We start from the raw sequence: 23,752 nt of genomic DNA, 5'->3' as shown, positions 1-23,752 counted from the left end.
AACAAATTCATTGCAGCTAGCTCCTTTCAGAAGTCACCTAATTAGAGTCTGTCTGTGTATAATTTAATCTCAGTATAAATCCACTTGATCATTGAAGGTCTCAGAGGTTTTTAGAGAGCATTAGTAAACAAATAGCATAATTAAGATCAAAGAACACAGCAAGAGAGGTCAGTCAAGAAACTGTGGACATGCTTAAAATAGGGTTGGATTATAAAACAATATCTCAACAAGCATTTAACATCTCACAGAGAACTCAATCCATAATATGAAAATCAAACTAAGACACTGTAGATCATACTAGGATATTACAGATCTACAAAGACATGCCAGCAGGACTGAACAATGTGGCTGAAAAACATGTCACATTTCAAGAGTTTTAGATCTGTTGATATTGTTTAGTTTTGTTGTTGTTGTTTGTTTTAAATATTTGAAATACTGGTGACATGACCTTTCCTGTTTTATCCATTCCTTTCAAGCTGTTGAACACTCAACAGATTTTTGTTTTGTTTTGTTTTCATAAACATAGTAATCATTTGAATCACTTACTTCAGTAAAATATGTCACTTCACATCAGAAATGCTACAAACAACTTAATTGAAATCCATGTGTACACACATATAAACACACCCTACGTCTACAGCCCGCCTACTCCTACCACTCCCCCACATTCTCAAACTTGTGTTCTTTCACTCACATCTGATATGTGTTTCCATCTCATGAAGATCACACTGGCATTCTTCAAACTGAGACAATCTCACCTGAATGCCGTCTCGGGCAGGGTGCTTTTTATAACTTGTAATATATATATTTTTTTTTTTTTTCTTTGCTTTAGTATTTTTTGTCAGAGTACAACTGCATGCAGTGGTCCCAGCAGTGCAAGAACAATGTCATCTCTACTTTCTCAAAACAAAGATGAGCTGTTCATCAGAAAATCGCTGTCTGACTCTTGTCCAGCTTCGTCTGCTGCCAACACCAGAAGCCTGAGGGTAAGGCCTGATTCTCTTTTATCTTTTCTTTGTGTTGTTAGAGAATATGCCTAAAAAGATTTCATGCCAAAAGAGACACCGTAATGAAATGTTATGATAGTTCCTGAGCAACCTTGAACAAAATAATATTTTTACTACTTTAAAAGTAAAAATTGAGCCCTGTATTTTGGAAAATAATTGTTGAAATGTTATATTTGAGCATATATAGAGATGACTGTTCTAGTGCTTTTTGCTTCAAATAAGATAATTTCAGTGAAGGTATAAAAATATAAAAGTTCCAAAAATGTGAGCTATGCTCATTCAGTTGAAGTATAATACACTAGTGCTGTATTTCATATGTTATTTTGCTATTGAACAAAATATGTTTATGTTTTATGGTGCAGTACTTACTAAGTGAATATTTACATTTTCCTATGAGAATCAAACATTTCTGTTTCTGAATTAGATCATAGTGTATTATGTAAGACCGGCACTATGTTCTTGATTGTATATGGAACTGACAAATACATTTAGCATGCCTATAAAACCTTTAAATAAAGAACTTTAAAGTATGGTCTTTATTTATATATTTTTTACAAACTTTAAACACCACAATGATTGACCTACAATGTTATATAATTCTTTATGTTGATGTCCATGAGAAAATTTAGAAGAAAGCTTTGGTCGGACTATACATACATATATATTTGATCTTATATATTTGTGTAAAACTTACTTATGGCATGAGGCAGACATCCAGAAAATACCAGCATGTGAGGAAAAGCTTGAGAGGAGAAATGTAGACTGTAAAGAACAGTGTAAAAACAAATATGACTTGTTCAAAGACCACAGTCATAAGAAAAAGAACAACAGTTTGGTTTAGAAGATTGTGATGGTGGGAACTCAAAGTATTTATAGATGTTTATGTCTCAGCTAATCCTAAGGGAAGCTAATATTTTCCACTCGTCAGCAGGAATAAAAAAGTCTCTCAAGGGATGTGGGAGGACTGGAGGAAGACAGGAAAAACCTTTTTAAGCATAATCGAATAATTAATTGGGCAAATTTGATAGTATCTGTTTACATGATGTCACATTGTTTAAACCAACGTGATTGAATCTATGATTAATAACTTTTTACCAAGTATAGTCAGTCACATGTTGTGAGACATCCTTTAAGGGGTTGATTTCAGGGTCTGGTGAAGATCCAGAGGTTCTTCAAATGTCTGAACAAAAGGCACTGCAATGTTTACACAGAGTGTCTGTAACAGAAAGTCTTGGCTCTTCGTTCTATTTTAGACTTCCAATTAATTGTGTTTGACATAATTTCTTTGAGCGCAAATATATGGTCTGCTTTTATGTTGAGGTATTTGGTGTGCTTTAAAATAGAAGAGTGCACAAGTAAAGTGTCAGAAGTTATCTTTTTTTTGATATTACACGTCTTCACATGAAAACATAACTTAAATGTTAGCTTTTGTAATTCAAAATGACGTCTGTATGTGTCTGTAAAAAGCCATGTAGAGTATATCAGATTATGTTTGTGATACAATAACTAACATGACAGGGCATTCAAGGATAAAGAGTTTTTTATGCTTGTAAAGTACCATATCTACAATAGTTGAGTCCTTATGTCATCAGCCTAACAGTGAATTCTGATGCTGAAGGCCATGCAATTATTACTTTAAGCTGTGCATTTGAGTAAAAGGTTATCTTAACCATGGGCTGACAGTGTAGCACTTATGACTTATGGTAGCTGTTATTTACTAGTATGACAATAATGTACAAATAATGAAAATTACTGAACACACAACAAAAATGATCAGGTAAATGGTAAAAAACATTGTCAGTCTTCTATCTGAACTCACCCTTACAGGAAAAAAATGTGTTCCACTACAACATGAGAAATAAGAAGGAGATTACTCATTTATGTTAGCTGGATATAGTTGTTATAGCTTACTGACACATTTATTAGGTTTGTTGTATAGCAACCCATTGTATTTATGTAATAAATACTGTGTGCACTACATTTTTTAATGTGTTCCATGCATTTAAGTCTCTGGATTACAATAAACTTAACACAATGGACTTTTTTTCCTTTTGTTTTTCTTCTTTTTCTTCTTTAGGATGTTTGTATGAAACCCACTACCACTTTAATTATTGGCATTTAATTTAAATGTTGTCACTGCTTTGACCAATATTTTTGCTTGAAATTTTCTGAGGACATAGACCACACAACCTTCCCTTACTAAGCAGGCAAAAGTTAACAAAATGTGAGCGTCCCTGCCAGAGTTATTACCTTTTTTGGATATGTTTAGCTATCTCTGCTTGTGAGCTTATTTAAGGGATGATTTCCTCTCTCCTCCTTTAACTTGCTTTGGTATGTCTGACTGCCATAAACTGTTTCATGCAACACATTAAAATGCCTCACATCATGGGTAAAATGACATTACTACAAGTAAAAATGTAAGCAGAAATGAAGTACATGTTAATTTATTGATAAAATTTAAAATGTTACTTTGGTTAAAAAAGGCGAGGCTAGGTTGATCTTCACTACAACAAGAATACATGTAATTTGATTAAATAAAAGCTAAATGTATTCTAAATCCTACTTTCTCTCTTCTAGCATGAAAGGCTGTCTAGGTAAGTTTTCCATGACTTTGGATACTGAAGCACAAATAAAATCTATATGTTTTAATGGTCGCTAAAGTTTGAGAGAAACTGATAATGAGAAGTTATGTCTTTAGATTGGGCTCATCGAGCTCATCTGACGTCTCCAACGACACGTCAACAAACCATGCAGAGTCCTACTTTTTACGAAGGGAGAACAGACTGTCTGCAAAGAAGAAGGCAGAAGAAGAGAAGATGAACAGTGACTATAAAAAGGCAAATGATGCGATTTGATTGTTGAACTTTTGACTTGGAGTTGTTGTAAATGGTGAACAAAAGTAAACCCTGTATCAATTCTCTTGTGTTAATTCAAGTAATCTATACTATGTAATATATAATTACATGATATATTAAGCTTATGTAAAGATTTGACACTTTGCCAGCTCAAAACCTCACATCACAGATACCACCAGTTTATTGTTCTTTTAAAAAGAAGAAGCAAAAAAGAACCCGTAATCCTTACCTGTAGTACAATTGTACTTGTACTTCAATAATAGAACAATTATAATCATTAAATGTAGTATTTACACATGAAGAAATTAAGCTACCACAGACTCCTCATTTAAGTTTGTTGTTTTCTGATATCAGTTATACCAGTGATCTATATGTGTTTAACGGTTGTTTATATAATCTTATCATTGTATGGATTTATTTAACCTTGCTCCATTTTGTTTTATTTGTTTCAATTTTGAGCTGTGAAATGAACCTGTGGCGATCCAAACATATGTGAATTTTACAGATGTATGAAAAGGCACTGGCAACAAATCAAAGGCTCAAGTCCCGACTAGAGACCAGCAAACAAGACCTGGCTTCAGTTCAGGACCAGCTGCAGACTGTACAGGTGTGCAAATTAATTTCATTTTGGGCAATTTAACAACAACAACATCAACAACAACAACAATAATAATAATAATAATAATAATAATAATAATAATAATAATAATGGTTATTTTACTGGGACAGAAGGGAAAACCAGATGATTGTACTTCAAAAATGCTTGAAGCAGAGAAAAAGGTACATACTCATCAATCTCATTTTGTATGTTTTAATGAAACTACCCTATTCATGTTTAATAGATTATCTTTACAGGAAAGCTGGAGCCTTAAAAAGAGGATATCAGATATGGAAGAACAATTAAAGGTAATTTTTATTCATTTCATAAGCGTATTAATATTCCTACCCCGAGTGTTATTAAGCACACACAAACTGTGTGAATGTTTGTGAGACATTGTGTTGACGATGGTTTTAGCTGGTATCACTTGCCACCATTCTGTTGTTGGCTTTGGAAGCTGTCAACACCACAGCCACAGTGAACAACAATTGTTCACTGTCAAATGACAATAGTCTGCTCTGTGCTGCCCAAGAAAATTCCAACAAGAGCTTTTTGTTTTCTGTCAATGAATTGTCTTAACAAATATGGGATTCTAGTCTGAAAATAAACCCCGGCACAAAAGACACCATGAATGTGGATTGGTGTGTGTTTCTGTGTGTAGATGGATGATTGTTTGACTGAGTAGATTTGATCAACTCTGACAGAACAGAGACAGAAACAAAACTACATTTCAAAAATTAAGTTTGCAACACTGTGATACTTACTGATCCATTTGGTGTTGAGTCATAGATATTGGTATGTTAACTATAGTGACTATTAACTATTTGATGTATGATTTCACTTAACATGGATTTAGTTTTAAATTAATTTAAGCAGTAAAAACTATTGATTATGTGGATGTGGGGTTTAACTAAACCAAGAATACTAAATTGGAGGACCAACTTTTTTAGTCATGGTTAAAGCCATCAAACGTTAGTTTTGATCAAACTGCTTAAAAAAGTAATTTAGTGTTTATTCACACACATCCTTTGGTCCACTTGTTTGGTGCTGACCAAAAATTGACCTTTTTTGTTTTGTGCTGTTCATTTCACATTGTGCTTTTCCTGGGTGATGATCACTACTTCCATTGGACAGAAAGGATGGGGGCAGGACAAAGCACAGACCTGGAAAAAATCAACTTTTGAAGTCCTGTGTGCTGCGTTTGTTGTGCATATTTGTGATGTTGTTGAAAATGTAGTACTACTTTGAATGTCAAGAGCAGCTCATACAACGCAGGTTCCACAACCTGATTTTGTAATTTTGGAACAGCATCAGCAAACACTGCTGAAAGCTGAATGAGACCAGATGCTCTGCGCCTCCTGACCACAACATGTTTAGCAAATTAGTTACAATTTCAGTACATGGAGAAGTAGCGTTAGCAATACTGAAGGCATCATTTTTACTATAATGCAAAGGAATTGTGACTCATGAGGTTCAAACAAATGTTCATTTCCTGTAGTTGGTTCAGATCAAGACCAGTCTGTATTCACACCAGAAGCAAACCGTATCAGAGTTTGTTTGGAAGCGGACAGAGACCGCCTCAAAAAGTGAGTCTTAGGTTGTTTGCTCCACACCAGGGTTCGCTTGAGTGTATTCATATAGGTTCGGATCAATAGAGGAAACAAACTCTGGTCCATTTAAAGAAGCTCAAATATGTTATGTGTGAAGACCCCTGTAGAAAGTTATCTTTACATAACCCTCATCATAGCTACTGCAAATATTCATCCATCTATTAGACCCACTTAACCAGGCAGGGTCATGGAGAGAGCTGGTTCCAGTCTTCAGGAGTTATAAGACAAGACACTCTGGAAACTTAACCAGTCTTCTGATTAGCTTACATCTAAACATTATGCTAGTTTAGGCTTTTCTGTGCTTTTTGTCTTCAGGTGAAAGCTGAGCTGAAGCTGGAGAACCAGAGGTTGAAGGATGAGAATGGGGCTTTAATCCGTGTCATTACTAAACTCTCCAAGTAAAACAGGAAGCAGGCGGGGGAGAGGAAGAGGGGAAACATAAAAAGCTATTTTTAAATCCAGTAAAGGAATAAACTGACCTCTGAAAGGACTGTGGTTCTGCTGATGTTCTCTAACCGTAAGGTTTCTTGTACTTTTTTGTTGTGTAAAATATTCATAAAAGGTGTCTGTCTACAAAAGGCTGTTGTTCTGTTTTACACAATTTCTGCAGTGACTTAAAATCAAATTGTAGATCTTCATACTGCTTCTTATTTAGAATAGCAACTCTTTTGGACACTCAAAGTGTATACAGTATTTTCTTTACAGCTAAAAAAGTAAATACAAAGCAATGGAAATTTTGGTCACTTCAGATAAATACATCAGCTAGAGAGATAAAACTTATGGATAGACAATAAATATAAAGCACATGTTTTTGTGTCTGAGCAATTTGTGCAAATTAAAATATTATAGCTAGTATTTTATATTAAATTCCAATTCTTTAAAATAAAGGACTGCTGGAAATGGACAAATCATATTTTTTGTATCATCTTTGATTTGGGTGCGTTATTGTGGATTTAATTGCAGCTGACATAATTTGCATCAGCATTTCTGTTACTGATCACTATTCTATGATATATATGAATATATATGAATATATATGAATATATATGAATATATATATATATATATATATATATATATATATATATATATATATATATATATATATATATATATATATATATATATATATATATATATAATATGTATGTATATATAATACATATAATTCGTCATAATAGTAAGAATGTAAGATCTACTGGCTGTTTTGTCAGTAGGTGCTGCTTGCCTGCTTTGAGTTCATGAAAGATAAACTATTCAACAGTGTCACCTATTGACCATGAGTTGAAATGCACCCTTGATTTGTCTCTCCACACCACACAAGACGCTGATACACAAAACGTTTTTATTTGCTGTGATTACAGTTTGACAACACACAGGTATGTCCTTTCTTCCTTGAGTTTTATTATCTACTTGAGTTGGTTCAGTTTTACATGTTTCTTTTAGTTTTTCTGTTGCTGCAAAAATGACTTTTCAATTAAACAAAATCATGCATGTCACAAAAAGGCACATCTATTAATACTCCTCTACAGTAGACCAAAACGAGAGTGAAAAGAGACAAGCGATCCCCTTGTCTATGCTTGATAAGTCTGTTGGATGTTATGTTGACAGAAGATGGTCGAATCTGAAAAGAATGTTGGCAGTATTGCATTGTGAATGTTGATTTTGCACAGTGTGGGTCTGCTCTGTGCTTCAGAGGCCCAGGAAGACATGGGATTTTGTTGTCTGCATTTCAGTTGTCTGCATTTTGAGCAATGGGACCTAATTACACAATTTTGGTCATAAGAAACTCAAGATAAAATGAAGGAAAAAGGGTTGACACATATTAGAGATGCTTCTAATGAGGTGTCTCTTCACAAAGAAGCAACTCGCAAATTAATATTTTATCATTCTCTTTGTTCCTCAGATGAATAGAGATAGTCTAATTGTTATTAAAAATATATCTCAATGAGTAAGACTGGATTTTGACAAAAAAAAAAAAAACAGAACAGAAAATAATTGGAGAGACACAAATCAAAGCATGCAAAAGTGGAACAGCACCATCTCATCTCATTGCAAACCATTAGAAAACAGACTTGCTGTTCAGAGAGTGGTATTTGAGATGAAAAGTCTCATGCTGAGCAAGAGAACAGCCAGACCAATATGACAGAACCAAACATTGTATTAGGAATACAAAATGAATAATGTTATGTAATATTCAAACACAAAAACAGAAGGTTAGGTAGATTAATGTGGGATAAGGAGCTACAAGACATTTTTTCTGTCTGACTTTCATTTGCCAGGAATGAACAATGGAAACACTTAGGGGTACACTGAGGCAAAGGGGTTTAAAACATATACAGTCTACTGCTTAGTGACAAACACACAGTGCTATTAGAAATGAACATTAACTGATTTTCAGTCAGATTATATCGTAACACACATGAAACAATGGAAATAAAACACATTCATGCAGTACTTATTTTTAAACTTTGGGAATTTGAACAATTATTACACAAAACAAACACACTGTTAACCTATTAAATCAGATTATTCAATCATACACTCAGTCCCAGTGAGGAAAAAATACATACACTTTTCAGTCAGTGCATACGTTTGTTTTTACTCCATTTTATTATCAAAAAGTACACAGAACACAAACACACACATACACATCGTAGTTATAGATTCTCTTTAAAACATGCTAATATTTACATCATCTTGTAATTACATGCTGTAGACTATTAACAGCTGGGCGTAATGCATAATTTCTGCAGCAGATGGAAGCACTGTGGATGAACTCAATTGCACTCTGCAGGTCAACATTATTTAAATAATTCAAATATAAGAACAAAATTCTTCTAAAGGAACTGTTCAAATCAACTGAACTCTCCTATTGTGTTTTTGGAATTTAATATTAAAATCATTAAACTACAAAGTCTAAGCATATACTATTTTGCTGATGCATTAATCAATTTCTCTAAATGTTTATATCAGACAGTTGTTTGAAGGAGAACACTTTCAATACTGCACAACTTCAAATTTTCTGCTGGGAAGGAAACGAGGATACTGGACCTAATTCATCAAATTTCATAATGTGAAATAGTTTATTATTTAAAATTCACTGGTTTTAAAATTTCAAAATTAGTTTTTGTAATGATTAATACACACATTGTAGTATAAGAAATACTTTGGCAGGGGATCAGTCCTCTGTAGAGTAACACAAACTTTAGCTTCTCTGTGATTAGCTGTTAATGAAGATTCTGACTGAGCATCTCCATTAACAGAATTTGCTGTGAAACATGATGAATGCTAAAATCTGCACCTCTTTTTGGTTTAGGACATGGACATGTGCACCGTATGATGCAGCAGTTACCATGTTAATAGTCTACAAAGTTGAATTTTACACACAAATTCACATTCATTTAAAAAAGAGGCTACATTTTACGTTTCTAATCTCCTTCTCTATGAAGAAGTTTTGCTTTTGACAGGGTGTAGGTTAAAGTACAACACATCAACCAAAGACAAAAAAAAAGGACAACAAAATAAAACAAGTTTGCAAAAGCAGCATTTGAAAATAAGTCAAATGTATTTGAGCATAAGTGGTAATCTCTCTGGTGTCTGGACCTCTTCTAGGAATATTTAATACCCATGTGGTCAGCACAGCTCAAGCCTTAATTCAGATGGCGCCTTCGAAACTTTTCAATAAGGCTCAGCCTCTAGGACACAAACAATGCATGTCTCAACATTTATTCATCAGGAAGGCACACTCATGTTCCCATTCTGCATCTGATCTGCCATCTGTGTGTTTATCCTAAATGCATAGATGTGTCTTCATGGCAAAACAAACAAGCAAAAAATGTCAATTCTCTTCTCATTCTTGCTAAGAATGGTGGGATTCCTTGCGTATTAAATGTTGACATAAAAACCTTAAAAAGAAACTGCAGCACTGTTTGCTGTACTCAGTGACCTCAACCGGATTAATTCTAAATAAATCTACTAATGCTAATGGATGCAAACCAGCCCTTTGCTCCACACTATCACACTTTCTATTGCAGGGCATAGCACACTTATAAGCAACATACAATACTACGTATGCTGTGCGCAGAGCAGAGGGGAGGTAAGTAAAGCATGCTCCACAAACTAAACTAAAGCTTTTTATCCAGCATTGTCTTTAACATTATTTTTCACCCACTTTCAGCACCTTGTAAATCAGCTTCTTTAGAGCAAAAAAGACCAAAAACTGATCATTCATGAACTACTGACCCAATAACTCATCACTATTTTCTTGCCACAAACTGAGATTGGATGCTTGAAAAGAGTTTCCATCAACTTAACTGTGTATCGTTATCCTAAGATGTTTCTTTTTTCTGAGCAAGGTTTATGACAAGTAGTCATTTGATAAGTCATAGGATTCATGCAAAGAAGGGATGATTTTCCGAGTAAGAGCAATAGCTGGTTGATGAGGCTTGTTACTTCTTTGCTGCCAGCGCTGCAAGCTGGCCATCAATATCCTCCTCTGGCTGCAATGGGTGCCACTGGGCGATGGGGCGGCGCGGATTAGCCAGCATGTCTGACCAGTGCTTAAGACCCAAGCCGGTAGCCTTGCTACCAACAAAGATCTTCCCAATGGCATCGTTCTTACCGATCTTGTCGTAATCAAACACTGTGATAACCACCAAGATTTTCTGAGAATGAAGGGAAAGGAGAAATGAGAAATGTGTTTAACAGTAGTTTTACTTCAATATATATGTTTTACCTTTAACATTGAGGCTCAGCAGTTCTTAGCAATATATTTTGTAGCTCAAACTAGTACTCCAGATTAGCTAAAGAGGAACTATTATGCAAAATTGACTCTATTTTAAGCTTTATATCACATTAAAATGTTATTACATCATTTGAGAAATGCTTGGACCTCCTATGGCATCCATTTGGGGTTTTTCTAAGAGCCTATTTAACCAAAGCTCTGCCTTGGTGCTTCAGCCCCCAGCCAAGCTCCTTCCCCACAGAGCTCCCCTCTCCTGCGCCTGCCTCAAACTGATCCACCAGACAAACTGCAGCAGCAATTAGCAAACATCTGGTGGAACTGCACATCTACTGAGCTTATCAAGCTACAACGCCGCCAAGATTGTAAATGGCATCACGGGAGGACATGAAGAAGCTTTGTTGTGACGATGTGCTGAAGGGGGAGAGACGGAAAGGGCAGGAAGATCTTGAGGAGACAGAGGCCAATTTCAAGGTGACTGATATGACTATGATGTGAAGTCAAATATCTTCTAAGTTGTTTTTAACACATACAGCATTTTCATAACAACTAAAGATAACAGTTTCTTGATCGTCCTATAAAATGGCACTATGTGCTTGGAAAATACATAATAACCCCCTTCATAAATGTTTATATCCATTTAGATTGTCACTGGGACAGACATTGCCTGCTCTTGTTGAATGCCAATTTTCTTTAGTAACCAGCTTATGACTTTTGGATATGATATTGCTTGTGTATCAAAAGTAATTGCTTGGCACTTTGGACACTACAATCTAAACGCTATTTGCCTCTTTAGTTAAGAAAAATATACTTTAAAAACAAACTCCAAAACTCTGTTGTGAATAACACAACCGTTAAACTAGATTAAAAGAACTAAATGCAAACATTTCACTTTAAGCCAACACATAACTGAAACTGAAATGTATATTTTAAAACATGAATCTCAATGGAATTCAGAATATCATATTTGAGTTGAACTGTACCTGCATCTGTTCCAGTGGGATTTCAAAGCTGAATGATTCATTGTAATATGGATTTAGGGTGTTCTTCTTCACAGTTGTCTTCTTTTTCTTAAGACGCTTTCCTCCCTGCAGTAGCTGGATTTTCACATAGGGATCTGGACAGCAGATCAGGTAATGAAGGAGATAATTATTTCCAACTTACTGAAAAGAAAGACTGTTTTAATATCATTAAAATATACTAATATACTTTTAAAGTTATGTTTAAACTACTAAAAAAAAGTTAAGGATTTCTCTAAATCACAGGTCAAGATTCCTGTGCTCTCTTACACTGTGACTCATTCGTGTCCTATTTAAAGAGGGAAAACATCTGCAAAAACATCAGTCTGTATCATTCCCGGTAATTTGCAGTAATCCAAAAATAGGTTTACCAGACAAGCCACAGGCATCCATCTTCTTCAGATTCTTTGCCTCCAGGATGCAGACGGTGAGTTTTCCAGCAGTGGGGACGTAACGGAGGGAGATGCAGATGTCTCCAAGTTTCTCAGGCTGAACGGCCACCAACAAGAACAGAATAATGACAAGCAGACACACGCATCAGAAAACTACAAACTGCAAGTGTATAACAAGCTCATTTAAATATAACTGTCTCCCCCATCTTGTCTGGATTTTCTTTTGATTTTTGTTGTTTGAACTGATATTCTGTCCTGCTCAAACTTCTCTCTTTACTTATGTAGTTACATTTTTGCATTCAATCTAGTTTCCCCCATAGTTTTTCCATAGTTTATCTGGTGAAATTTACTTCCTGTATTATTTTAAAGCACGTCTTCTCTGCCGCCCATCCAAACTTTTAAGGTATATTTATTGTTCTTTAATTTCATTCCTTCTACTCTAGCTCAAGTTTAATCTCTTTAGGTTTTTTGTTTAATTTGAATGTTCAGACTATTATTAAGATGTGAGTGTTCTAAAACTGTAGGTTGCCTGGCTAAGACTTAATACAAAATACAACATGTTAGCATGCTATTAAATAAAAAAAAAACATTTCCCATGGTTGGGTTAATTTGGGTTAATCTGTAAGACGAATCATTTTCTTAAATACACACACTCTTTAACAAATCAATTCAAATAAGCTGCTAAAGTGCATCATAAATTTTCTGCTGCGTGAAGCTTTCACCACCGACTGTACATCTGTTTTCGTAACACCAGTGGGTTTTTGCAGCACATTTGCATATAGAAGATTGAAAACAGACAGACTCAAATGGGACCTAATTTAAACAATTTATGGTGTAATGGAGAAGATTATTTTATGTGCATCAACATTTTGTGAGTTGTTCCTAATACTTGCATTAACAGAAGCATTCTGTTTCACATATTGACATTTTAGATAATTATTGAAAACAGAATATATTACGATCAAGGCCACGGTTTTAAAAAAGTCTCTTATAAAAGTTCAATATCCAGAAACCTACCTCCTCTTGGTCGGCGCTCTCCAGGTCCCGCCATTCTTCAATGGGACGTCCGAGGTCAATGGTATTCATGGGCAACTTCACTTCCCCAATGACGTCATGCTTGGAAAATCTGTCATAGTCGTACACTGACATCATCAGCGTCTTACCTCCCAGTTCCTCATAGGGCACCTGAGTGAAAGAAACAGTGTAGGTTTCAAAGCAGTTATCTCACCATTGTTTTCTGTAGAGTTCGAGAAATAAATGTTAATGTGGTCAAAATTCATACTATGTGTATTTTACCAAATGTCATGTCACTAAATCAATAAATTAAGAAAACTGAAAATACACATGAAAATATAACAAAATGATTTAGTACAGAATGAGTAATGGCATTCTCAAATGTTCTCAGCAAAATAGTTAAAAATTAATATGAGGAATAAAAAACTATGTCCATGTGCATACTGTAGCAGTTTTATGTGCAAAAAGTGAATTACTTTGGCTCTCTGAAGTTGTCACAGAAAAATAAAAATTGTGTCACTGGTCATTTTGTTTTTTGCCCCTGAAAGAGCAAGCATTTTGATTCTAGCTGTGCTTTTATTCGTTTTGGCTTTTCAAATTGGTTCAGCTGCCAGCATGACTTAATGCTGCACTGCGGGGGTCGTTAGTAAATACAGCAGAGAAAGCCGAAACGGGCTCAGGGATCTAAGGACATTTCTGATAATGAGGGGACAGTTTGGCGAGACAGCTTCTGTATAAAAATACTGAGTGACTAAACTCAGCCACTGTCTTCTTGCTGCTGCATCTTATCAAACCATAGAAAACTTACCTTGAAAACAAATGTCTCGTTGAAGACAGGATTCAGAGTTTTCTTGTGCACCTTTGTGTCAAACTTCTTCTTCTTGTCAGGGAAGAGAAGGACCCTGACGTAAGGGTCGGAGGTTCCACCGGAGTCCATTGACATGAGATCTGCAGCTTGAAGGATGCCAACTGTCAGCTGTTTATGACACGAAGAAGAGAAATGATGAACACAGAGCAGTTGTTTCTCTTCTTTTTTAAGTAACTCAACTGTTTTTGTATGTCATTGACCCTGTCTATATCTATAACATGATATAGTCATTCACCTAATGTGGATCTTCATTAAATGTGAACACCTAGAAATTACTGAAAAAATGATTAGTCCGTTCTTAGATTGCATAGTGAATTCAGAAGTGACAACCACATACCTTTGTGTTTTCAAAGTCATAATCTATGGAGTACTGGAGTTTCCCCAGTTTTTCTTGCTCTTTCTCCTCCTCCTCTTTTTCCTCCTCTGTCATTCCGGTCTCACCTTCTTCTTCATCATCGTCGTCCTGTTGTTTCTGTTGTGTGAAGGTGACAAGATGAAACACTGAATGAAATACTATTAAACTCAGACTTGCAACACAGGGATTCCCCATAACCATCAGCATGCCACAGACACTGGAGCTCCAGGAGGTTTTACATGGGAGATACATGTTTTGGTTAGGACTTACCTGCACAAGTCCTCATGATCAAAAAAAGGACTTATAGTTTCAAAGTGAAAAAAAAAGTTTGTTGATTACAAATGAGTGTCTACTTTTTTTAGTCCTTCACTCCTCATCCTCTGTGTTTTTGGTCCAGTGGGTAACTCTTTTGACATGCTTGAGCAGGACAGTGACAGCCAGAGTTAGTGGAGGTTTTGCATGCTAGTTCCACTAAGGGGGGTAGAAAAAATGCCAGAACCTTTCACTCAACTCAGAAAAAATAGAGTTCTCCAGTTTGCAAAATTTTAGATATTACCAGATGAACAGGCTGAAACAATTTTAAATGAACCCCAAAGGAACTAGCTTACAACAGCATCACCAGTGCATTTAATAAAGGCAAACAGGATATTCTGAGCTTTATATTACATATGCTAAACTTTTAAAAAAAGATATATAGCAGCCAAGGTAAACATAGCCAGTTTCTAGAAACCATGCACACATGTTGTCTTAATCACAAACATTTATATAGATTGTGACTGGATTAGTGCTACCTGACAGTTAAGCCTGCTTTTGGAGACTTAGATATGCACTGAAGATGTCTTTAGAAACCTGGATATGCTATTGCAGTTCTTTCTGAAGCACACAAGTTCCAGAAAATATTCGCATGGTAATGATTAAATGGTTTGAGTAATTAATGGATTTTTCAGGTTTTATCAGTAAAATGTAATAGATCCCCTGACTTAATCCCATCTAGGATGGATGAAATCACACAGATGGATTACAGATTACAACAGGAGTGAGAAATATTGTTAAATATTTTGAATAAAATCTTTTTTATTTTAACATCAGCCATTTAGTTAACTGTTGTAGTGAAAGTGGGTGATACAATCAGATTAACAAAAAAGATTAGAGCATCTTCTAAGTGTGGTAAATCAGTCATTTTATAATTCCAGATACACAAAATAGTCAACTAGAAAACATCCAAAACAACTGTCAACTTAACGCTCCATGTTTAACTTCCATTAAGAGATGGTTGTAAGTGACACTCTGGAACAGACTATATTATTGAAGATATTAACTTAAGTGAAAGACTGTAAACAAGGAAAATAAGGACTCTATACATGTTTATGGTTTCTAGAAATGTAAAAGTGAAAAACATCCTCTCAGACAAATTGAAGATTATTAGGCCCTGAAATAAGGCAGGATTATACTCTTCTCACTCATTCAAGATTTAGAATACATACCAAGTTTGAAGCACCTTCAGCTCTTGTTTAACTCATTACTTATGTGGCTAAAAATGCCTCATCTCTATCACAATAAACTTCTAAAGAAAATATTTTGCTGCAAAGTTATTTTTGTGACCGAGTAAACACATTCTTGTCAGAGTGACCGTTAGATGTCTGTCTCTATAAGAATCAGCATCAAAGGTTTTTTGAATAGCTTGTCATGCAGTTTCATCATCACCATTTCCATGTCTCCCAAACAACCAACCATGCCCTTCATCACATGCACAGATTAATAGTGTTAACGGTGTCTTGCACGTCATTTTGTGAGTTACAGTTACATTGTCCAATGAACAATGTGTTAGATGGTTAGACTCTCCTCTCCTGGGTTTATGGAGGACATCATAGCTTTCCCATCATTACATTCTCAGGCTATTACGACAGAATTAACACAACAAAAAGAGGGAGACAACGGCAGCAAAGGAAGCTACGACTTTCATTCCATGAAACCCACCTCCGCCCTTGAGGCAGAAGGTATCAACACGAGCTATCCACCTACCGTAGAGCAGGGGTCCACCACAGTCAAGAAACACGAGGCACACATAAGACAGACACAAAGCGGAAAAAAAGGAGGAGAGCAGAGAGAGGAAGAGATTCAACTCACAAGACACCAAACACACAACAAGGAAAGAGGCAATCAAGACCACCACAACCACAGTTAGAAGGAGAAATGACACACTTGATATGAGGACTGTAGACAAATCTGACTGCTAAATCAAAGTAAATGGATCACACAGAACTGGTGATATAAGCTCATTTGTCCTCTTTTTCAGTTAAGGAATTATATTTTTTTTTATGGCTAACCAAACAAAATTTCCCAACATGGTGTCTCCTATTCTTTGCCATCTATAAATAACGTGTGTCATTTTTCACCATGAGGTCACAATGGAGTACGTCACATTTTAAAACAACAACACAACATCAATTAAACGGAGGGGACGAGAGCTCTCCTTGTGTCCTCTACTGCCTGGCCTAATAGAGCTGCTGGTGAAAAATCAAACGGAGTTAGCCAGACTTATTCTGTGCCATAAAATTCAGAATTTACAAGAGAAAACGTAACAAAGTGAAATGGATAAGAAAGGAGGAAGATTCCAACTTAATGCTACCCTGACTTTCAGGGGTGCAGGAAGCTCGATCCGTCATACCTCACCACCCTGCATGTTCTTCATGTTAAAGCCGTCCTTGCCCTTCTTTCCTTTCTTGTTCTTCTTCTTCTTGCAGCAGCATTTTTTGATTATGCAGAAGCAACAAGTGAGGACGAGCAATGCTGCCACCACAGCAATAGCAATCAAAGCCCATGGAGGAACTGGTTCAAGAAGCAAAGGTGCAAAATTAGAATTCGATTGAAGACTTTTATACTTTTATGCCATTGTAGTGTGACTTACGTGGGATTTTATCGATTTCATTTAAGAATTTGCTTTTAATCTCTTCAAACATGTCATTCTTGCTGATCTCTGTGTTGTTGGAGCCTGAAGTGTCCGGTGCAGAGGTGGAGGCTGAGACTGGGGAGGGAGCCATTGTCACAGTGGTGGCACTTGTTGGCTCTGCAGCGGCAACAGCCTGGGGCTGTCTGAACAAGTTGAACTTCATTGTGAAAGACTAGGGGCTTTGTCCCTGAAACACATACAATAAGCAAAGAAATAATTTATGTGCATAGTGGCAAAAGGATTAAAGGTGCATTTTGCAAACTTTTGGGAAAATAAATGCGTTTGTGTTGAACAGGTTCCAACTTTTCAGCTTCAAAGTCCTTTATCATAACATTTACATTGGAAAGGAAGGCATTGGTGAGTCTAAATATAGGGAATAAGTCATTTATAAAGAATTGTAGCACACATTGTTTTTTATCAATCCTGATAACTGTCACAAAAAAATTTACTGATTTTATTTTGTCTTCTCAATTTATTGAGTCCATTTAACACCCCTCCCTGCATTAGTCTTTCATGTTCCACAGGGTGAGTCCTATCCGCAGCTGAACCAGTAATGTTAATCTTAGCTCCAGCATGTAAAATAATGCTTCTGATGTTATTTTTTAAAAAATCACAATGCCATAAATGCTTAAATTTTAAAAGATTATCAACTGCAAAAAAAAAAAAAAACAAAACAGTTCCATCTATACTTATTAGAAAATGCATCACAATGCATGCATGCACAGTCACATAACTATAATGTATAACAGAGAGGGCTTGAAATGCAGGCTTTGAGATCTGATGTCCAACAACTTTTATATGCGTTTCTGCTTCAACACACCTGATTCAAATAATGAGGTCATTAACAGAACTCTGGATAGCTTGGCAGAGAAAGTGATTCAACCATTGATTCAGGTGTATTCAACCAGGAAGACATGTAAAAGTTACAGGATGCCTGGATTTGAAAACCCCAGGGATATACTATTCACAAAAATGGAAATTTGTAAATAAATTAGCTTTAAATCTCATATAGTAAGTCAAACAGCATTTTCTCCATCCCACCGGATGGCAGACTGAAACTCAGCTGTTTTATTTTTCTGTTTTTCTTGGGTCACTTTATCTTATCTTGCTTTTAGTTGTTATTCAAACTTAATTTTAGAAACAATGTGATTTTTTCTTTAAAGCCACAGAATTTAGTGACGTTTTGACTTTATCATGTATCTGAAAACTAAATATTTGATTTTCTGAGGAGGAGCAAAGGGAAGATGTTCCTGTTATGCTAAACCTAAGGACCTGCCAGACTGAAGGTCTCTAATGGTGTCAACAATTTCTAATTTCTATGTAGTGAAATATTCAACACAACTGTCTTTGAGTTAAACGTATCGGTTTTATTTATTTTTTTACTAAAGTATAATTCAGTTTTGTGTTTAGTTTTAATAAGAAACCTTTTTCACATGAAAATATCTGTATCAGTTTTATTGCGTGCAAGCTGTTCAGTTCTGATTAGTTTTATGTCAAACAACATATCATAATATTTTGACCCTAAATCCAGAAACATCTTTAAAACTGTAAAGACTCCACAATCAATTAACAGCTGGCGATGGATGGATGGCAGCCTCATGAAGCACACACTAAAGTGGGGCTACTCTTAAAAGAAGTCTGTGACAAATTAGTATAAAAATGTACATGATTATGTTGCAAAATAACAAGATCTGGTTGGACTTACTGGGACAACCTAACACCTGACAAAATTAACTTTCCTCCCAGCCTCCAGTAAGCCTTCATTATTATTAATTCTCTTTGGGCATGCCAGTTTGTGACAGTGATACTTTATTAAAACGTGCTGCTGAGTCTGAATGTGCCAGGGTTCTGCTGTCTAATTGAGAATCGTTGTTTAGTTGCACTGCAAAAAATATAGCTTCAGATAACAGAGTATCTTGCTGCATCATGGTTCTTTAATTGAAAGCAGAGGTAACGAAGATAATCAAGAGGAAGTACATGGTGCAAACTAACGAGTTGTTTCTCTTTTTGGTGGTCATTCACAAATACTACTGACAAATGCCCTTATTTCACTGCAGGATGATACATACTGCAGATTGTCTGAACAATATGATGTGGATGCCACTTTTCAGCTGTCGAACTCACCACAAGCCCAACCAAGCAGTGAAGAATAGCTGACAATTTATTCTTGAGCTATACTGCCTAGAGGTAAATTGCAACAATTTTAAAATAATTCATATTCAAGCAAGCACAAAGAAAATACATTCTTTGTTTTGCTTTCTAATAATGATCCTAAAGAAGTTGTTGAAATTTATATGATTGTAAAAGTAACTGCATTTGATAGCGCTAAGAAAATATGTTAAAAAACAAAAAAAAACAAAACAAAACAGCCGAGACAGAAATCACAAGAGTTAGAGAGTTTCTTTTAGATTTTTTACTTGCTTGGCAGCAAGGAGAAAATGCAATGAGCTACACAGTTCATAGGTCAGAACATTCTCTGATCTTGCTTAAATACATTGTCTATGCCTGTGCAATGATGGAAAGTGGGTGTGTTGCAGAATTGCAAAAAACACCTGGCAGAGGCAGTTCTTCATCTCAGTTTCACTTTATCCAGCAAATGTCATGCTGCCAAGACTGACTGTGTGGAAACATAAGGTTAAATGATCATGAGGGAAAATAAACAACACATGTGTAAATGACAAATCAAAAACAATGTAAACATTAAATTGAATTGACAATTAGAAGATAACATAAAATGATGATCATGAAAAGACATTTCTTGACAGATAGGTGTAATCAAATGGGAAAAAAGACAAAAAAAAAAGAAGAATACTGTTAGAATTTGACCACATGGGGTTGAATGTGTGAATGAGTGTATATAATTTAAGCTCTAAGAATATTTCCATCCTTAGGAATCTACCAGAAATAGTTTTCATTTAATCAAAGGAAAGTTTTCTGCTCATTTAATGACATAAAGACATTGAGTACTTTAACTTGCTTGTGATTCAAATTGCCTAAACACTTTTCTGAATTTCCCCACTGAGGGACAGTAAAGGTTATTTATATTATGCATTTATTTCTGTTCTATTCTCAGAGTTCATAATTTAAGTTAGTGAGTGTTGACAGAAGCAGTGTGGTGTCGGAGGACATCAGATCAACAAAATAAAGTGAACCATCTGTATGCTAAAAACAATCATAATATTGCTTCCGCTTTATCGCTTTACTGGCCATGAATCAATAGGTATTGCATTCCCAAAATGTGTATTTCTGTGTAAAGTATCTCTCACAACAATGGATGATCCAAAGTCTAATTCATATTTGTCTTCTGTACAGCATGGACATGTGATCTGGGCTCACAGATCATTGTTGCTAAGCAATCCTGACAGTTTCCATCAGCAACCCAGAATTGCTCACAACCTGCCCATAGCTGAGGTGACCAGCCTGTCAAATAACCACCTGGATTAAGGCCAGAACACAAATCAGTGATCAAACAGTGGGCATGGAGATGATATGAATGCAGAGTTCTGTCACTAAGCTGTTTTGTCTCCAGGTTGTGAATGGAGCTCCAGATTCAAACCAACTTCTTTCTAAACATATTTTGTATCTTCAGTGTTCATCCACCATGACAACATCACCTTTGACATTTTGTAAACAAGCAAGGAAAACCGATATTATGGATCTAGTGCGGGGATGCTCCGTTTTCAGATTTCTATCACTTAAATCACAAGCTTTTTAAAATGTTATTATAAAAAAAAGCATACACCAAAAGAAGTTATAACCTTTTTCATTTATGTAATAGTCTTTTGTCTCTGTTTCATTACCACTCGCTCCATTCCTTCCTATGTTTTCACTGTCTGCGACCACAAGTCAGCGTCACTCAGTGCAGGAAAGAAAAACGCTCTGCCACATCGTCATTGATAAAAATGCTCAGGTACGGCGGATGCAGTCATACATGAATACTTTTGAATCACATAAACTATTTTCTATATTCTGATTACATTCATGTCATGCGTTGCTACTGTATTAAATCAAATCGAGTGAACAGTGCTGATCAAAAGACAACTCACCATTTAGATGAGGTATTGCCCCTGTGAAGTGGCCCATTCAATGAGTGTTTGGGATCCAGTTCCTCAGAGCTGTGGTAACATAGTCTGATCTCTCCCATTAACAGAGACTGCAGTCTCCTCTCACTTCTCTCCACTGCAGCAATACACCTCCTCCTCCTCCTCCTCCTCTGTCCAATGCTCACAATCTCCCCCATATTCCTCCCTCCCATCACACACCTCCCCACTTCTACTCTTCTTTAGCCTCTATGTACTTATGCACGCAACCTCTTTACCTCTTTCTCCCCAACCATCTCTGCTTTCCCCAAACCTCGTTTGTGATGCTGCTCACACAGCTGATTGCAGCATACCACTTTTGTCTGGGATTGGAGGGCAGTTGTAAGAGATCAATAAGCACAAGCCATGGGATGAGGGGCATCTGAGCACGGCTACAGTTTACAGAAATGAGCAAAGAAAACAAGCAAAATATACATCAGGAACGCTGACGAACTCCGAAGGCCAACAGACTGTGCAACACCAGCCCTACTAATGGCATTACATTAAGCTGATGTACTTAACTGTATTGTAACAATTGGTCTTAGGAATGTGATTTAACTCGCCACAGAGACATCTCTGTGTCATGATGCAAAACAGCTGAAAAGGAAGAAATGGAAAGTTTCCAGTCAGTCAGTCAGAGGAATTACACTTTATGCTAAACTGAGCAGCCAATATTCAGATAAAACAATTAATTTGTGAAGCACTGTATCTGTGACCCACAATCTTATAAACTAACTGTACAAATGTTAAAAACTGAAATTAAGTTTGACTGTGGCAAATTATTGACTATCTTCCTTTGTTTTCAGCCTCAAAAATAAAAGTTTAACATCCATCATGCCCAGTGATGCACATGTCTATTTTTCCCTGGCCTGGAATACTGGCTTGATGTTTCCTTTTAAGTCTCCAAATTTGATTTTGAATGATTATCTTGGATTAGATTGAGAATTGGATTAGATGACGATTAGATGGAGGTACTAGCTTTAAAAAAAAAAAAATCCAAATTAATTCTGATGCATTTCTTAATTATTAATAAAAAAAATTATATTTCTCAGCCCCTCACCTGTGGGTCAGAGCCAATCAAAGAAAACTGGCTCTGTTATGGTTATGTGCATCTATAGTAATTTCTTAACAGAGGTTATTTTGAACATTACAAAGTCCTTTTCTGTTCTAGCGTTCATCCTTTTATGCTGTTTGTCTGAAAACCTCCCTATCTCTGCTCTCTTTGGGGAAATACCACGGTGAGTGCACAAGCTGAGCTGACAGCTGGTGGACGGCTGCATAAGGCAGCATGTTCCAACTCAGGTCATGATGTAATATTCCCTTTCTGCCAGAAGAGGGCATTAATCTCAAGTAAAACTGCTGCATCACAGAGCAGGATTTATTTTTTAATTTTTCTGGAGGGAAGAGCAAAGTTGAAGACATTTATCATCTATGTTTTCTCCACGGTTTGTTTTTGAATTACAAACGCACTTAGTAGCATTGTTTAAAGTGACTAGAGAACACTTAAAATATTCACTTTTTTACTTCAGGGAGCATCAAACACGTAGTACCAGATTCAGTTATGAATCAACAAGAAATGCAACGGATGATTCCAAATGAAAAGATATTTAGCCATTTTATTCAGGAAACACAGCCCGACTTCACAAAGTTAGATAATTCAGTTGCAAGTTCCATTTATGCCTCTACCCAATTTGCGCTAACAGGGCAGGAGTTGTCATCATAGCAGAATCAGATGCTGTTCACAGTTACCACATAGCCACTCTCCAAGCTCTGCATGACAAATCCGCAGACATAACTACATGCATAAAAACTACAGCCAGCAAGCACCTGTGCTGAGTGGTGCAGGGACGTTTGGGTTGAGAAGACTTGTCTCCTCTGAGGCAGCAGAAAGGCATGTGGAAAATACTGCACCTCTCACAGCTCCTGCAGGGAGTGCTGCAATGCAGGGGAGTATCGGAGAAATGGAAAGCTGCAAGGGAGGTTTTCCAAAAGTCAGTCCCTCAAACTCCTAAATTCAAGTCTAATTTCTTTGTGTTCTTTTGTCATTTTGTTTATTTCTGTCTAGATTTTACCGTCAAATAGTCTTATTTTCATCACATAGCCCACACACACTTTCACGCATGATTAAGTCAGCATCCATTCACTGGCCAGTCATCACTGCAGTAGTAAGTAGGAAGCATCACATGGTTATAGTTGGCTTTTTTGACTTTTTTTCAATAGGATTCATAGCTATGTTGACAAAACTTGATTTTTTTAAGATT

General features: G+C 36.1%; 2 protein-coding genes across 12 annotated transcripts in view; one reads left to right on the top strand and one right to left on the bottom strand.

Moving 5' to 3' along the window:
• LOC106959834 (protein phosphatase 1 regulatory subunit 12B-like) overlaps positions 1–6,874 on the top strand; it is an 18,350-nt gene extending 11,476 nt beyond the window's left edge. For 2 of the 4 annotated variants that reach the window (XM_015052643.1, XM_015052642.1), the window contains exons 2-8: positions 833–986; positions 3,585–3,601; positions 3,706–3,844; positions 4,368–4,469; positions 4,592–4,642; positions 4,718–4,768; positions 6,386–6,874. In XM_015052643.1, the coding sequence (XP_014908129.1) occupies positions 885–986; positions 3,585–3,601; positions 3,706–3,844; positions 4,368–4,469; positions 4,592–4,642; positions 4,718–4,768; positions 6,386–6,472 (549 nt within the window). In that variant the 5' untranslated portion in view covers positions 833–884 and the 3' untranslated portion in view covers positions 6,473–6,874. Of the gene's footprint in view, positions 1–525; positions 987–3,584; positions 3,602–3,705; positions 3,845–4,367; positions 4,470–4,591; positions 4,643–4,717; positions 4,769–6,385 lie in introns of those variants that run through there. The other 2 variants (XM_015052641.1, XM_015052639.1) reach the window with 2 other exon arrangements.
• A 524-nt stretch (positions 6,875–7,398) lies between these two features.
• The window catches only part of syt2b (synaptotagmin IIb), a 30,203-nt gene continuing 13,849 nt past the window's right edge, over positions 7,399–23,752 (bottom strand). For 4 of the 8 annotated variants that reach the window (XM_015052627.1, XM_015052628.1, XM_015052625.1 and 1 more), the window contains 8 exons: positions 17,371–17,599; positions 17,131–17,291; positions 14,445–14,579; positions 14,048–14,215; positions 13,243–13,410; positions 12,205–12,322; positions 11,798–11,931; positions 7,399–10,737 (listed from right to left, as the gene is read on the bottom strand). In XM_015052627.1, coding sequence (XP_014908113.1) covers positions 10,522–10,737; positions 11,798–11,931; positions 12,205–12,322; positions 13,243–13,410; positions 14,048–14,215; positions 14,445–14,579; positions 17,131–17,291; positions 17,371–17,575 — 1,305 coding nt within the window. In that variant the 5' untranslated portion in view covers positions 17,576–17,599 and the 3' untranslated portion in view covers positions 7,399–10,521. Of the gene's footprint in view, positions 10,738–11,797; positions 11,932–12,204; positions 12,323–13,242; positions 13,411–14,047; positions 14,216–14,444; positions 16,970–17,130; positions 17,292–17,370; positions 17,600–21,458; positions 21,577–23,752 lie in introns of those variants that run through there. The other 4 variants (XM_015052629.1, XM_015052630.1, XM_015052631.1 and 1 more) reach the window with 4 other exon arrangements.

The sequence above is a fragment of the Poecilia latipinna genome, unplaced genomic scaffold, assembly GCF_001443285.1.
Source record: "Poecilia latipinna isolate Pla-1442-1.1 unplaced genomic scaffold, P_latipinna-1.0 Scaffold1123, whole genome shotgun sequence".
NCBI lineage: Eukaryota > Metazoa > Chordata > Actinopteri > Cyprinodontiformes > Poeciliidae > Poecilia > Poecilia latipinna.
The sequence above is the reverse complement of the archived record's forward strand: the minus strand, read 5'-3'. Positions and strand labels throughout refer to the sequence as shown.